The 18,082-nt window shown below is 40.3% G+C and overlaps 1 protein-coding gene across 1 annotated transcript in view; it reads right to left on the reverse strand.

Annotated features, from left to right (window-relative positions):
- galnt9 (polypeptide N-acetylgalactosaminyltransferase 9) overlaps positions 1-17,150 on the reverse strand; it is a 100,865-nt gene extending 83,715 nt beyond the window's left edge. The window contains exons 1-2 of the mRNA XM_030738228.1: positions 16,078-17,150; positions 2,366-2,546 (exon numbers count right to left, since the gene is read on the reverse strand). Of these exons, the coding sequence (XP_030594088.1) occupies positions 2,366-2,546; positions 16,078-16,318 (422 nt within the window). The 5' untranslated portion in view covers positions 16,319-17,150. The remainder of the gene's footprint in view (positions 1-2,365; positions 2,547-16,077) is intronic.
- Between the last annotated feature and the right edge of the window lie 932 nt (positions 17,151-18,082).

Here is an 18,082-nt window from a genome sequence, read left to right on the forward strand (position 1 = left end):
TCTGGTCAAATTTTTCTGACTGTGAAATAGAACTTGAAACAAAGCAGCATGGATGAAATGATTAGTTATCCCCACTAAAACCCTCTCTCGGCTGTCAGATTTCCTCTCAGTGTTTCTGCCTGTCACTATTGTTCTTTGACATTGTGTGATATTAACTCCATTGGCAGTCCTGATTATCCCCCCACCACCCAAGCCATGTCCTCCAGCTCCCATTGTTTCACAACTAGAGTTCACTTTCTAAATATAAAATTTAGCACCAAAAAAGAAAAAGTTAAGGGTGTTTACTGGGTTTTTATGTAAAAAAAAAAAAGGGGGGGGGGGGGGGGTTACATTTAAACAGCTCAAATGTTGCTATCATCTTGTGCACTTCCTGTCATATCTAAAACAATGTGCTTCTGTGTGACTCCCCATAAATGTAACAGAAATGCACTTATTGCAATCATATTTTTATTAGAAAACAAAAATAGCTATACTGCTGAAGTGCATTATAAGGCTGCTCATTTGAATTTGGGGCAAGTTTACTACATGACTTGTTCCATGTGACATTCAGTGCAGCTAGTGCAAAATTAATGATATAAACCACCAGAATTTCTCCCACTGGTTGCCATTAAATTTACAAGCGTGACATTTGAAGTTTACTATTTAATATGAAAAATGGTGTGAGGCAGTTTTCGGCTCATATGACATTCCAAACATCTCATCAGCTGCAGTAGCCTACAGCAGGGACCGGGTCCAGAGTTTTTTGTAAGAAATCCTGAAAATACATTACAGTACACTTTCAGGGAACATGCTATAGCTTTCCTTCAACTTATGTCTATTACCTAAGAGTAGAGGATGCAGCAAAAGATCATTTTGTGCATCTTTGCTAAGTGCATACTGGCAGTGGAATCGTCTTTTTTATCTGGACATTTCTGGGTACAAAACCTCATTCAGTTCCCAAAAACAGACGCACTGAGGCCCCACTGAGGATTAAAAATGGTCCAAAATCTTTCAACTCCAGTGAACACTCCAGTGTAGCTGTTTTTCATGCATGGACCAAAAAGAGGATTTACTAGCTTGAGTGAGTTAGAAGTCAGGTTAGCTAGCTAGTTGACATCTAAGATGATATATCATGTTCTGACTTAAGTACTTCTATAAAACAAAGACAAAAATGTACACTGCACTGCTACAACTTTGGGTCTAAACAAAAATGAACTACAACTATATATCAGCATGATGTAGAGGGTTAATGAAGTTAGGCTAGTTGACGTATACATGATCTGCTACCTCATGGCTAGGTTCTATAGACTGGATACATATATATCCTCTTCTGCTTATCCAATTCAGGGCCACCTATCTATCGCAGGACTGTATGTGCAGTCTATGTAATCTACAGTGCTATCATAAGGCTAATATACATTTAGGAAGATTTAGGTTAGAGTTAAATTGTTCCCAAAAGTACATGTTGAAGGCCACTCAGATGAGGTACACCACCTGGGCGCCTGAACAGAACAGGCCAATGCCATTTTATGGCAGGAAAGAAAAACACAGAAAATGGGAAAAACACCAGCTAAGACTAAAGTAAAGCTCCCGTGCACAAAGAGGTCAGTATTTAATATGTAGAATTACTTGCTACAAGCCTTTTCTTTACCCTTAGCCTCAGAGTGTTTCTTTCTGAAGCGTTTAAATATTTGGTATTCGGGACACAGCGAGCCCGGAGGCTGTAGTGCACACTGTGAGCTTTTAAAACCTTAAAGACATACTACACATGAATGCTGCTGATAAAAAGTTGGCCATTCAGACACATCCAAAGCAGTGGATGCTTGGACCCAGAAGCTGAGTCAGTACATACGGTTGCCATTCATACAGCTGCTGCATGTACTGAAAAACATCAACATCAAAATCTGGAAGTGAGAACACATCCACATATGTTCTGACTTGCTGACTTTCTTATTTTGAAAAAAAAAAAAAGCATGACAAAAATACATTTCCATGCACTTTTGACCTCACCTACACTTGCAAGAAGCTCTTGCAAAGTCCAATAATCCTCAGGCTCACACTATAACTGTACAGTTTATCAATTCTAATACTATTTGTACTGCACTCTGCTGCCACTTTGGCACAGTAAATGTCCTGGAATATCACCAAAATACCAGTAAAAGATTAAAAGACGAGGAAAAAAAATACAATCACTCAGTGGAAACACTACTTCTTGGGCAAAATTTCCTGTCACACATTGCGTGCATTCAACACAATAACACCAACCAAACAAAAAACATGTTTTTGAACACCACAGAACCAGCCAGAGGGAAAAAACAGGTGTAGTGCTGTGGGTGGAAGAAGAGCGTACATGACAGAAAATGAGTAGAAACACAGGCAGACATACTTCTTAGGCCTGTAGTCTGGGATGCTCCTGTCCAGGGAGATACGATCGCTGAGCTGAGCATTGTAGCCATACTCCTCGTACTTCCTCTCGGCATCGCGGCTGTCCTCTCCCAGAGTGGCAGCAGCTCCCCCCTGGCCAAGTCCTCCAGGCCCTTCCACCAGTCCCATGGGCTTCGCTAAACCTGCCAAGAAAATAGCACACCATTAGGGCAATTATACAAATGTACATAGCCACGGATTCACACAGACACACAGGAGCTCGCAGAACAGACAGAGACAGGTGAGAAAAGAGGCCATGCAGAAGACAGGTGACTGACATTCTCTACCAGTGTAAAGAAACTGGTGCATGGCAGCACTAAGGCCCAGCGGGGCTCATCCATAGGGCATCATTACAGTGTCTGTCAATGAAGAAGCTGCAACACACCCACACGGACACAGACGGCACAGGTAGGAGCAGAGAAGAGCAGAAACTGAGCGACACAGTGACACAAGGGCCAACACTACAAAAGAGACTAGAGAGAATTTATAGTGCACAACATTAGGTCACATATAGAACAGCAGGCCTGAAACTGCCTGCGGTTCACTGAGCGTGAGAGAAAAACTCTCTGAAAGCCACACTGTTAAGGATTATGATTATAGCTTTACCTAGGTTGTGGATGAATTTTGCTTAGATTACCAATTTATTAATGCGTATTACTTTGATGCCATCAAATCAAAGCTCAGCATTTTAAAAGGTAGATGCCTATTATTATTATTTTTTTGCCTGTATATTGGGAATAAAATGCTGAGCTTTTCATTGTTAACATGCTTTTGATTCAGTGTCAGACAAACAAACAATAAATAAAAAAAACCCTAAAATTACTACTACAGAGATTTTAAAACATGAGAAACAGTTTGCAATTCTGTGAATAACACTCTGTGGACCAAATAATTATGTGGATACCTTTTAAACAACACCAAAAACACAAATATCCAGGATGTATCACGATCCTGGATTTTTTCCCAGTCTTTTGTGATTGGAACTTTTGTTTATGTGTTATTAGTTCCAGTTATTGGCTATAGTTTTGAGTTTTGTTGTTTTCATTGTCTTTAGTTTTAATTGCCTGGTCCTCTGGAGGTTTCTTCCTGTTAAAAGGGAGTTTTTCCTTCCCACTGTTGCCAATGCTTGTTCAGAGGGGGTCGTTTTGACTGTTGGGTATTCTCTGTAATTATTGTGTGGTTTTTAACTTTACAATATAAAGCGCCTTGAGACGACTGTTTGTTGTGATTTGGCGCTATATAAAAAAAACAGAATTGAATTGGAATTTAGTTTTCTGGCTGCTCATTATAATGGCACTCTTTGTGTTTAGTCCGTTGTCGTTGTTGTCGTTGCTGTTTGGTTTTCTGTGTCTGTTAGTATTGATATTTTCAGGGCTTCTTAGTCAGTTTTCTGGGTTCTGTTTTTAGTAATTGTCACACATTTAATCCTTTTCACTACAAGTTCATTGGTTGATCGGGTACAAACCACCACAGAAGAAGACATGGTGCGGTTATCACGCTTAACCTATGTTCCCCGTGCCTTCTTGTCAAGTTCTCTTCTCTCTTTGTGATCCTGTGTTTTATTTCCTGTTTTATTTTGTTAGTCTCTCGTCTCATGTGTTGCATTTAGTTTTGCTTCCTCTGTCTTGTTTTCCTCATTGTTTTCCTCAGCTGTGTTCCCTGGTGTTCCCATCTCCTTACTTACGTGGTGTGTGTATATATTGTCCACTTTCCCTTTGCTCTTTGTCAAGTCGTCCCCTTTAGGTAGTTTGTTCCCTTGTTTCATGTTTTCCCTTTTCTTTAGTATTTGCACCTGTTTAGTTTTTCTTTGTTTGTGAGACCATGCAATAAAGCTGCCCTTTGAGTTAATGTGTGTCTCCCGAGTCTTGCATTTGGCTCCACATCCTGCCTGCCACACTGCCGTACCTTGACAGAAAGTAGTTTGAAAACATCAACTTCACAACATAAAGAACTTGAAAAAAAAAAAATCACAACAACAAAGAAAGATCAGACTTTGGAAGATCCTTCATCAAGAGGTTCTTTGGGACTCCAGTGACAAAAGCAGTCAGCGAGTCACTTTCAAATACTTGCACTTAGCAAAGCATTTTAAAACAGCAGCACTTTTAATGGTGTTAATTTTATCAAATTCTTGTGTGTTTAAATCCCTCACATCTTAGAGTTCTGGGGCTTCTTTTCAATTATTATAAAATATCAATGGCTTTCACGCCTCTTGCAAAACATTGCACTAGTCTGCGGTTTTCAGACTTCAGAAGGATGTCTTTTCTTCCCCATATTGCATGAGAACTCTAAGAGGGTTTCCTTTTAATTAAGATCACAAAGATGGCAGACTAATTAGCAACTCTGTCTGAGGTTGATAACAGTTATCTAAAATGATACGAGAAATTACAGAAGCAAAACCTTCATGGAACAAGTCTTGCAATCCTTCTGAAATATCGACTAAAACAATTTGGAACACATTCAAATTTGAACCGTTCACCATGGAGTTGTTGTAGCCTGATATCAGACAGAATAGTCAAGTCGTTACACTCAGTTTCCATCTTCAGTCCGACATTGCATCCAATCTGAAGCCGGCGTTATTCTCCATTGCGGACATGAACACAACACATGAGCAGTTGTTCTTATTGTACGATTTTTAGTCTGCTTGGAGAATGCAAACGGTAGCTTGTGGCCTCGTAGTGTAGTTTCTGCGAGCGTGAGTCAAATGATTGTGCGCATCCTTTTGCAAAGGGGTCTTTGCTTTGCTTGAATCAGCTGAACAGCTGGTGGTAGCATGGATGTAAACGATGCATTGCTGATGTTATTTTAAAAACACGTTTGTAGCTTGTTTGCTTTTTTTCCAAAAATAAAATCCAGAAATGTGCATTAAAAATAATTCTTATTTGACCCTGCGTAACTTCACTGTCTTAGTTAAAGTCAGTTTGTTCTTGTAGATTAAGACAACCTTTTTTTTTTTACAATGACTAATCCTTTCAGAAACCTTTGATCCAACAAGGCCACACCAGATGTTACTCTGAACACCTAATGGCTCTATTCAGCTAATTATAGAAGCATTCTAGGAGCAGTGTGCAGCAGCACCACGACCGTGGAGTGGTTATTCAAACACTGCTTGTTCCATGCAGGTCCTTTTATCTCACAAAGAGCCTGAAGAGTGGCCAGATTGCCTGGCTGTGTGCTTAGCAGCGAATGGGAGCCGGTTCTCACTCATCCCAATCGTATTACAGTGTGCTTCTTCGGTCTAACACAACTAAATTCAGTGCCGGACTCACAACACCTCTCTGCTCTTATTAAAATGACTCATGACTGTGTTTAACAAGCCGTCGCTTTGGGGCTGTGACACTGACATTTTCAGAAAGGGAAGGAGAAAAATGAGGTGCAGTGTCAAAAGTGAAATCTTGGCTGATGGAATGAAAAAAAAAAGCATGTTCATAGCTCTACAGTACTATAAAATACTGAGGTGGGGATGGAGTTTCTGACTTTTGAAAATCCAAATCTTACTGGCTCACAAGCAGCTGCTCTGTGCCAGCTATATTTTCACTTCAGCCATTACTAGAAGTTTGGTTCTGCTGAAAATGTATTGTCTGATTGGTGAACTCTCTACAGTAACTGTAGTTACGCTGTGGTGACTTTCAGTAAGAAATAAAACCCTGACATAAGGTGATGGTGAAAACAATAGCCATGTTTCCAAAGTAATGATTTTTATATTCAGTTTTTTTTGTTGGTGGTGGTTGGACTAAGTCTCACAAGTAAATGGAAGAAATTTATTATAAATCTGTGCCATGGGAAGATTAAAAAATCCTGCATTACAGAACTCCCATTAGCAGCACCCAGCCTCTAAAAATAATTTTTTGTGCAGTGTCTAAACTACAAAGAAACTGTTACAAGAGCATGTTGTCATGCATCTCTGCCAGCCTTCACTATTGTTTGACTATTTAAAATTCCATGAAACTGTGGGATAATGTCAGATAATTGTTATGTGAGCCAAGCTTCCACTGTGGCCTCCACAGAATAATCGAGCTGCGTCTGTTCTCCATATCAACAGATGGACACACAGACAGTAAGCAAACAGCGCATACCGATGAAGAGCTCAGCTCTCAGCTTCACCCCTCCAGGAACTGAGGAGTAATCACCATATTTGGATGGCCTCAAATCCTCGGGTGCGACTGAAGATTTGTAATTGGAGCTGAATGGTTGCAAACTGGCTTCTCCCGCGAGAGGGATTTAGCATGCCCGACACCAGCCAATGTGGTGGCATTTTGACAAGTATGGGTGGGGTTCACGTCTCGGACTAGCCATCTGTCATAGCTGCCTGTGTCACACAATAACACAGATACCCTCCAGAGCCAGAGTCTCAAGTCTGGAGGGCCTCTCTGTCTCTGCGTGTGTCTTGGAAGCAGGACAACTCCTGCCAGCTTTGTTTTCTGGTCGCTGTGTTATTTTTGCTTCCGCCTGTCTTCAAATGCCGCTATCTGAATGAAGGTTCCTTTATGGGATGAGACCTTAAAGTCAACTCCACCGGTGCCTGCCTGCTAGCATTTCAACAAAAGTTTTATAGATTCTGGAAAAGCAGTTTCGTGTTGAAGAGTTTGTATTCCTGACACGTAAACTGCACTGCAGCAAAATTATGTATTTCCAGGTTTTAACTATGATTTGGGAAGGATTCTTTTATTTTTTTTTTAATGTAGCTGCTGTTTTGATGTTGCTCAGGAGGTCACTTCAGATAATAAAATTGCTTTCCCTGGAATTGATTCAACCATTGTGTTTTCTCCAGTTTGTCTTCTATTGTTGTGAAATTGGTTTGGAAGAAATCACTTGAATATGCATAAATTCATCAAAGACCAAAACCCTTATACATCTATTGCATGGCAAATTTTTTTTCCAAAACTGGACCACTTACAAATACAAATAGAAGTATTTTATATGAAAGACATAACTGAACTATGTTTGTCTGTGGGTGGAGCATGGTAGCAACACTGTGAAGACTAAAAGCTCTCCTCCCACGGCGACTACACAAGTTAAAAATGTATGTACACATGATCCTGTAGGGTACTTTGTATAAAAGCATCCAGCTTGTAGGCTCTTAAAAAAAAAAAGACTTAAGGCTCACAACACAATGTGAAAAGTTCTAAACTAAAACTAATATTGCAGCATAAAAATTTAAACAGAATTTCACATTTTCTGTGAGCTACTCTCCAGTTGACTATTTCCGAAGTGGAAGTAGCTCTCCAAGCAGCACCGCTGCACTCTCACCAGGCAATTACAGCCCGGCATCTGCTTCTTCCACTCAAGCGTCATTCTCATCCAAAGCAACAGCGAAACGTGGCCTCCTCCGCGACATCATGCGCCAGTTTGAATCTCACCGCGTCCAAGTATGTATCTGTCTCTCCATTCCTTCCTCGCAACCCATTTGTCCAAATCCCTCTGACATGATACAGTAAAGCATAACACTTATAAATTATCTAGCAACCTCCAAAATGACTCTGATGTGGCCTTTAGAAGAAAGAGTCTCAAATTCAAAGATGACCCCATTTTTAATAAATGATTTAAAAGCATGAGCGGTTTTAAGCATGTCCAAAGTGATGCAGCAGAGTTCTAAATATTGATGCTGAGGGGAGATGGAGGATTCAGTGATCTCTTGAAGAAGAGGAAAATAACTCATTCTAAAGAGATTTAAAGTCTTCAAAGACCAAAACAAATCTATGAAATATTGAGAGCTGGAAGAAGCACTGGTTTAAATATGGGAGCAGGCATCTTAAGAGGATGAGAACTCCAATTTGGAAATTGATAGCAATTAGACTTCTAAATTATGTCCAAACATGCAAGAGCACTGATGCTCACGTACACCACATATAAAGCATAACACGTAGTGCTTTAAGTTCTCTTATCGGCTATTTAAAAATTAAAAGTTAACTTGTGAGTCTCCACTGCCTGCTGCCACCATTTGTTATGTCCAGGTGTTTTTTTGGGGGGCCCATTAAAACATCATTGAAAGCCACGTGTTACTTTGTTGTTTGGTTTAAACGTGTGTAGTGGAAGGAGGCCAAGAAAAAATGAGAAAAATCCATGAAGTGTGTCAGAATCTTAAAACACTGAGACAGGATCCGGTCATAAGGAGCTCCTTTCTGTAGGGTGTAGGAGCTGTCCTGCATCAACCTGGAGATGGATTGCTGTAGTAGGAAACAATCTATTGCACAAACTCCATACTGCACAAACTCAAGTTCAAGTCAACTGTCTAAAAGTATGGGTGAAAAAATCAAAGTGCAGCCATTTTGAAGAAAATGTACATCATCAGTTATCCAGCCTGGCAAACTAGCCTGTGCCCTTCAGCCACTGGATATCATCATTAAATGTTGGTAATGTAATCACTGCATGACTCTAAGCCAGCAGTATAAATAAGAGGGATGCTCGTTCCATTTGAAATTGACATTATTGTGAGCGGCTGCCTGCTGATTGTCAGGTGAGCTGCTGAATTCATTATGATGATTCCTCAAGGCTGAGCAGAATTGATTGTTATCTGTTTCTGAAACTGTGTTCTCAACCAGCGCCTCATCTACATATCATTATTGTAATATAATTCATTTCATCAGGATTCATCACGCCGAGATGTGGCGTCCCTGCAGCCACCACCATCACACGCATTGCCAAACATATATGCACACCATGATATGCATCATTAAAATCGAGTTTGAGCGTTACACACGTGTCAGCACGGAGGAGAGTGAAGGCGACATTTCTCCGTTCTCATCAGTTCTTTGTTTGAGCTGGCTTAGCCTATAAACAGAGTTAGATTTTTCCCTATATTTGCGCATTATAGATAAGAAGCATATCTGGTGCTGCAGATGTGCCTGTGAGGCTGCCATCACATCAGCTCCTACGCACTGGGAAAAGGCCGGAAGAGACATGCATGGCTGATGACAAGTGCCTCGGTGTGACTGTAAGTCACGGGACAACAGCTGAGCTCAAACAATGATGCATTCAATGCTGGTCAGAGGAGTAGACAGAATAGCAGTGAATCGCCTTGCCGTCTGTTTTTGAAGAAGTTTATTTTTAGAGCGTTTCTGCTCTGAAGTGACAAAAGAAGAGAGGCAGCAAACAAAATGACTTTCAGGTCCTTTCAATGGAGTCCAATCCAAATATGTTCAAGTGTAAGACAATCAGAATGAAAATAATGAAATATTATGTGTGAGTATATTGTCCATGCCTTTTTAAATGCTTTCATCTTATAATTGCTGACTGATAATACGCCTTCTGGGAACAACAGTTATCCAAGCAGCTCAGCAACTGTCAAGCTCAAATGTCCCCACATTGAACTGGTCCGTGTGGGTTGAATTTCCTGCATTTAAGCATTTTATAATAACACAAGTATGTTTGAAAGTAAGAACTTTATCTGTTTTGCAAAACAGAAGCTCTTGTTGTTTGATACTAAATATGACCAAAACTTTCTAAAAGGTTGTACTTGTGTAAAACAAAAATATCATATTGGCCATCAAGATTAGGACCCCTTTTAAAAGTTATTTGTGGCTCTTGGAAACATTAAAAATTTAGCTAAATTTCAAAGAGGCCGCAGTGCACTGCTTAATTCAGTTGTGGAAACAAGCTGATGTTTCACCAGTGCTGCATCTTCATCTGCCTTCAAAAGAAAAGCAAAGGTAGAGACATTTTTAAAAAAAAAAAAAACTGTTGACATCTTCAACTGCAACTATTTCTTTAAAGAACTTTTTAAGAGCTTAGCTTTGTTTGGCAGCCACAGGACTCGGGTACCTTGCTTTTAGCCGACCATGAATTAATCTGTAAACCAAAGTGTTCTAGAGTCAAATGTGAGGCCACCTGTCTGACCACTTGGTCAAAATCTACTCAGGAAACAGAACAGTGACCAAGCACAGCAGCAAATCTAAAAAGAAAAGAATCAAGGTGCTGCAGTGGCTCAGTCAAAGTTCAGACCACCACCTGATTGAAATGCTGTAGCAGAACCTTAGGAGAGAGCTGTGCATAAATAAACAAATGCCTGCTAACCTCAGTGACCTGAAGCAACACTGTAAAGAAGAGTGGGCCAAAATTCCTCCACAGTGATATGACAGACAGACAAATTCCTACAGAAAACCATTACTTCAAGTTGTTGCTGCTAAAAGTGGTTCTACAAGGTTCTGTAGAATGGGGTGTATTCAGTTTTTCACACACTGCTTCTGCATTTTGGTTTCGTTTTTGTTTAGTGAATAATGATGGATGCTCACCTGAGGTTGAATAAAATAAAAAAAAAACTTATATAAAGGTTTTTGCCTAAATTGTGGTCTTTGATGCTCTGGGAATAGGAAGAGGTACTGACTGGTGATGATAACATAACACATGATAGTCACTAACAAAAACATTATATAGTATACATAAAGTTTGTTTGCCAATATTATCTGAGTGTAATTAATGTCTCATAAATAATAAACACAAATAAATATAAATTATTATATCAATATCGCTATTAACCTTTTAAAGCCTGAACTGTGAAATAATTCTAAAAAAAATTAAAAATTCTAGCTGTTTGCCTCTCACCCTCTGACAGCCGTCCCTCGACCCTGAAAAGGATAGGGGGAAGAAAAAGGATGGATGGATGAAATTTTAATTTGTATCATATTTGCTATATGTGGCATTTTTTTTTGTTTTGTTTTGTTTTTATTTGTTTTTGCAATTTAATGCTTAAAAATGTTTTGTGCAATTTATTTAGATTTTGTGGGAGGATTAAAAAAAATCACACTGGTGATGTAGAAATCTCAAAAACTCACAAAAACTCATGGTACAGCAGGTGACAAGGGGTTAAACGTCATTTTTTTTGTTGTTGTTGCTTGTTAAATATTACATTTAGCTAACTATATATGTAAACTTTATCAATGGCGTTAATTATAAAGTGTTATTTGTACTCCATTATTTTCTTTCACATATTCAGTGTGTGTGTTTAAAGATTTTCAGACTGTATAACACTTGCAACATGCAGTGCTGACAGTCTCAGAACACAGTGCACTGCATCTCATAAATGGCAAAATGATTCGACACGTGAACGGGAACCCTACATAATTCAGATGAACTTGTTTTCCCAGTTGTTGCAGTTGTGCCAAAACTGATATACAATTTTAATATCAATGATTTGATGTTTCTTTCCAAAATACACATCTCCACTGGGTGAATTAATCCCATAATCATGTTTTTTCTGCAACAGCTGAAAATTAGGACATCGTGATGGATATCTATAGCTCTAAAATTCAAAACTTCCATATCAATATTGACCAAAAAAAAAACAAAAAAAACTTAACAGTGTCAAAAGTAAATACTGGTAGACAATATTTGTGTTTTGTGTGCATTTAAGCCAGTAAGACTTAGAGAGCTTCAGCAGCTAAGTATCAGCGAGGAAGTATTTACCGGTGCTAATGTTGTACTTAAGTTGAAAACACTACTTCATAAGCTTTTTAACAAGCTTAAAACCCCTCATCTGATTACCCAAAGCTGGTGGCATCCACAGCAGAGCAATGCTGCTGATAACCCTCATGCTACTCATTTCTGCACAGAATGGGCTGCTGAAAAAGGTTGACTGTTGTTTTCTTGTTGAGAGCTTAGTGCTTGTTCATCAGACAACCATAAAATAGAAATTCTCTGACTTTTTTATGTCCCTCAAATCTAATTGGACTGTACAGCATATCCCATAGCATGCCATAGGTAGGCAATAAACAACAGAATGAATGGGCAGTTACTTCATATCGCTGCAGGACATGATAATAGTTACTGACATGCTGAGCCCCCTCTCACCATAGTTATTCTCCATGACCAAGAGAATACAGTTTTTGGTCTATGCATAGTTTAGAAAAAAAGTCCAGTGACCTGGGAAATGAGGATATGATTAAATGTGTCATTAAAGAGTGTAAGGACTGTGACAGCCAGCAAATGTTTCCATCCACTGTGCAATCCTGCTTCTGTTTCAGACAAATTATGAAACTGCAACCGATTGCTGTTTATAACTTGGACTGTGTACAGACTATTTACAGATTGTACATTTTAATTTGTCGTATTGTGCAGCTGTATGACTGCATTACTGAATTCAGCAACTTCTCATGTGACGCTCCATTTGAAGTTCGGTGCCAGCCTGGCACTCAGTGTCACTGTTAATCAAAGAATCTCACTCCAAGGTCAAAAAAATGCTTTTATTCTCTTGTATTTTGCATACCTGGAAAGCAGGAAACTATGCCAGCTCTGCACTTTGTGGTTTGTTCCACTCTTCAGCCCACTTGTGAAAAACCTGAAAATTGCACCCCAAATACTTGGACTCAGCAGTGCAGCGGCAAAGACAAGTCAGATCTGAGGATATTTTATGAGGTTGATGTGACATGAGGTTGATTAGACAGTGTACGCTTAGCCTTAGAGGAAACATGCCTTCCAGTCAATAGTCGGCATTAAACGACATAAACATGCATTGTACAAAATGTCTTTTGTACATTTTCAGCTGGATATGCAAGTCTGTTGTTTGACCTTGAGCCCCACAGTCAACAAGAAAGGTGCAGACTCTGTGTGCTCTTGCCCTGTAGCAGTGATACTATGCTGTATTGACTGCCTCACTTTCATTGTCTCTATATGGTAAATGAGGGGTTGCATCATTGGCACCACGGTGGCACGTGAACGGTGGCATGGTGGTTAGCACCACTGCCTCTGTCCTGTGTTTGAATCCACCATCTGACTCCCCAGATGTTCTCCCCTTGTCTGCATGGGTTCTCTCTGGGTACTCCACTTTCCTCTCACAGTCATGCAGGTAGTGGGATTAGGTCAACTGGTGACTCTAAATTGCCCATAGGTCTGAATGGCTGTCTGTCCAGGGTGTACCCTGGCTCTTGCCCTATGGCAGCTGAGACAGGCTCCAGCCCCCCTTCAACCCTGAAAAGGATAAGTGGAAGAAAATGGATGGATGGATGGATGGATGGATGGATGGATGGATGTGATATGATGTGATGTGATGTGATGCATGATATTTTCTAGCTAGCTTAATGCCAGGTACTAAACGTAACCCAAAGTAAGAGAGTGACCCTAAAAATAACTTCTCCAGCATAATAATAAGATCATGCATAAACAGTCCACAGATGCACTATGTTGGAGCCACTGAGCAATGAAACATCCTCACGTTCCTCTGCAGGTATTCATGAAATACCTAAAAACTCTTCTCTGATCATTACAAATGCATATTCAGATATTTTTCAATGAAAATAATCTCTTCATGCCTTAAAATAGGTTTGATCTAGAACCACACCATTACCTCATTTAGTATGCACAAAACTATGTTTGTGCAAATTAATCCCCACTTCACACCCCTGCCCGCTAGAAAGCCATGTGCCACTGATTCCTGGTACATGGAGAGAAACATAGTTGTGGCCCACACTCCAACATCTTTGCAATCGCTGCATGTTAAGCATGAGGTTGTGTGAGAGAGAGAGAGAGAGAGAGAGTGTGTGTGTGTGTGTGTGTGTGTGTGTGTGTGTGAGGGGGGGGTGTCCCCTGAACACAGCATGTTGTGAAGAAAAGAAAATCATGGAGCCCATCTGAAAATCCAAAGTGCCTGAGGCAATGGCTAGATTCTACCTATTAAAGTTAAATAAAACAAAACAGTGTGTCCCTGTTTTACTGTTCCAGACACACACAGAGAAACAAAACAGAATGCAGAACAGAGGAGAGAAACTAGCACGGTACCGTAATAAATGACAGCAATACATAGTTGCAACTTAGAGGCAATGTGAGCCTTTGGCTCAACTATGTTATCAAGCAGCTAATAACATGTCAATAATGCAATATAAAACCTGTTCTCTATCACCAGCTCTGACAAATTAACAGGATATTTAGATCTGTTACATATGAAACCCTAGTTGGCTGCTTATTGCCATCATGTTATGTCTTAATCTTTTGCCATGGAGTTAGAGTGAAATACTGCAGCTTCAGTGGTAAAAGAGACAAGCTTACATTCTTCAAATAGTTTCTATTTCTTTACTATAAAAATTCTGGCTTAAACAGCTTTCAAGAGTCTAAATTGTTAAAAATGTTACAAGAAATTCTCTGACCTTGTCTGTGACCAACATAAAATACATAAAAAAAAGTTCCCTCCTCCTTCACACCCCCACCCCACCCCACTCTATCATTAAGCCTTAGCTATAGTGGTCTCTAGTTTATAAGGCAAGAACAATAAACAGTCAAGAAACAAATCAGTGACACAGTGTACAACTGTAATAGTCAACCAAGCAGCCGTCTCATTATTTGGCTTGAAAACAAGAGCTTTTGTAGATGAAGCATCTCTGGATCAAAAATACATCCCTCCCTCTATTGTTGAGAGAGAAAAAAAAGCCCAAATTACTGTAAATACCAAATTCCAAACTGAATGTGTGGATTATACTCCATAAAGGGCTGATGTTTAGCAGTCACTGAGTCATCATCAAGTCAGCCACTTCGTGTCGGTGCTCATTATACAAAGTTATACATTCCTGTGGCTATCACAGGATGTGAGAACATATTAGTTGTGATCCCACTTGGCCCTTATTGTGTGAGTGAGCACAAAGAAAATCTTTTATTCAAGAAATCAGTTTCTTTCATTGCAAAAGTGCCCCCCCCCACCCCCCCTAAAAAATTTCTTTATTACTCAAAGATATTTTTTGATGCAGAATCACTAACAATAAAGAGGAAGCCATTGGATTTTTAAACTACAGAATATGGCAAAAATTAGCAAACCTCCCCCCCCCATTAAAATAGGTTAAACATGAGGTTATTTGACCTTTGACCAAAAAGTTCAAACACTTTTCAACAAACACCATGCTCATAAGACTGAAAAGTACTGATAGAAAGTATGTATATATGTATGTATGAACTACACATATAGACAAAAACTCTGCAAAACACAATGCCTAGAGGTCGAGGCTGTTGCAGTCACACCTCATTCATTTAATGACACTTTTGAAACCCATTCACTCACCACTAACTTCACCTGCATAATATACATATGTATGTTAATAAAATAGTAAGGTAGAGTAAGATGTAACCTGATTTTAAAAGATTTCTGCTATGCTGAAGAGACCAGATCTGGCCCACAGACTAATGGCCATGTAATGAAATCCCATAAAAGTCTGTCATTGTGTTATAAAGGTAGTACATTAGATTCTCCTTTAAATCTCAGACTGCAAGTTAAATCTGATATATTTTACCAGATGCCTGCAGGGAAATGACAGGTGATGCCGCTGAAGTACAGACTTTCTCCAAGTGTGATACTGAACTGACTTTGATGATTAGATTATAAATTCATGTGAAGTTTACAACACGTCAGTGATAGCACAGGGAGTCTGATAGCTCAGTGAAGTACAACAACACAGATATTCCTGCATAAGAACATACCAAAAAGTATGTAATTCTTTGCATCATTAGCCTGTTAATACACAAGGTTGACCCACACCCACCAGAACGTTTTGAATTATTTCATGTGTACAGTGAGGCTGTTTTACCAAAAGAAAAAAAGCAATGAAAGTATAAGTCATGGTCCAGGTCACACTCACCTGAGCGCATCTTATACCCCAACCAATTGGTCGACATTATGCAAGTACTGTCTGTCTGTTGAATATAACACGTTTTCATAGATGCCGCAACTGATTTGATTATAAAGAACTTCAAGCCGTTTCCTACCGTTTAACTGGTTGTAGACCACATCCTCCAGCTTCTCCAGCCTCTGGAGAATTGACTGCCTGTCCACCAAGTTGGAAACTTTGCCATTCCTGGCTCGCAGCCTCTGGTCAGAAATACGCCCTATCTGGATGAGCTCCTCGGATCGGTCCTGGATCCTGCAGTACACCGAGAATAGTATAATTCCCACAAACACTAAGATGTTGACGGTCAGCAAAGTTTTGATTTTGCGTGCCACAGCCATGAAAGAGAATACTGTCTGGCTGACTCAGTCAAGCCCCGCAAATGTTCATGTGTGGTGGCCTGCTTTGTCACCTTGCAGTGTGTGTTGCAGCGGGGTGATTTTGTGCTCGGTGGAGAGAAGGTCAACTCGTGGAGACCCGAAGGGCTGACTGATCCGTTCAGCACCACGGACAGCTCAGGAGGCTCCGTAGCGGGACACCACAACCATCACATAGAACTTAAAGGTGGGAAATGTTACTGGCGTCCACGGAGCTCGGCTCCAGCCAGTGAGCGATGCTTTTATGGGCTTCACTAGCCGACTAACAGCTGCACACGCTCCCTACTCGCTCGAGCTACATATTACAAGCGAGAAATGACGCCAGGGAAGGTATTCATCCTCCTGAACAGCCTCCGGCAGTTGCAAAACATCTCTCCTCCGCAACGTGGTAAGTCGCCAGTTCCTTAGCATCAATATGTCTCGTTCATCGTGCAAGAAAAACACCGCAAAAACCCCTCGTTTTGGAGCACAGTCCAGCTCTCACTGCTTTTCTGTGGCATCTCCTTTCTCACAGGCGTTGTGGTCACCCGATCCGTCCCGCTCTGCAAATATGAATCCAATGCGCTTGTGTCCAAAAATATGTGCGCGGTTCAAAAACAAGGCGGCGTTTCTCTTTCTCTCCTCTTTCGCTTTCTCTTCCTCTCTCTGTCCACCGTCTTGTGTCTTTCTGTTTTTGTGTCCCGTCAGACTGTAGCCTCCTTTGGCGTTGCACTGTGGGATGAGTTGAGAGCAGATTTGCCCTCAAATGCAGTCAAACGATGCTCGGTGTCGATGGAAGAGATGCAGCCGGGCTCTGGCATGCTGTCTCTTCTCTCAGCCTCCCCGCTCTGTCAGGGAGGAAGAGCCACCGCTGCGTCCTGACGTTTAGAGGCACACAATCATGAATATTCAGAAGCTGTGTTGTGTTGAATAAAATAAATAGTAGGACTATGAAAGCAGCACCGGGTACAGCGCCTTTACAATTCACCCTGTACATGTGACCTGTGAAGATGTGCGTGAAGATGTGTTAAATGGTTTTCCTATTTAATCCACAATACTGAGCCTTTAGCTTAACTATTTTTATCTCACCTCTGCAGTGCCAGGGACAACTTAAAGCTTCACATCCGTTTTGCACATTGGTTTCAGTTTGCATTTATGCAGCTGGACTTGTATAAATGTGTGGTCTGCTTCAGAAGTATAGGATCATTTCAAAAATCACAGGTCTTAATTTCATGTCATATGAGAATAAACAAACTTTACAGAACAAATATGCATATTTTAATTAGAAAGACATGTAACATTTATTTATTGTAATATTGACCCACCATCAGGAGAGAAATTCAGGTTTTACAATCAAAAAAATTCAGGCAAAATCACTTCACATTGTAGGCTACACTGGTGACTGAAACTCCACACTAAACCCACAGATACTGAAGGACATCTGTTTTATAGAGCCATCCAGATCCCAATCATTACTCAGTTCAAATTACTCCTACTCCATACTGTAACCTGCCATTGCCAGCTCCTCATCTCCAATTCCAAATGAATTATGGCTCCAGTAAATCACGTACAAAGAGCTTCAGGCTCTCTGTGTACTTTTACTTGATTAGGCAAACCCAGACACGGTAGTGGCTGCCCGAAGTACTTTGATTCCACTTCACACCCGCCAGAGGATCTCAGATCTGTGCTCTTCAGTTTGTTTGCTGCTTCACTACACTGAGATAGTGCCAGGGTAAAGCCTTTATAGTC

This window comes from Archocentrus centrarchus, chromosome 9, assembly GCF_007364275.1.
Source record: "Archocentrus centrarchus isolate MPI-CPG fArcCen1 chromosome 9, fArcCen1, whole genome shotgun sequence".
NCBI lineage: Eukaryota > Metazoa > Chordata > Actinopteri > Cichliformes > Cichlidae > Archocentrus > Archocentrus centrarchus.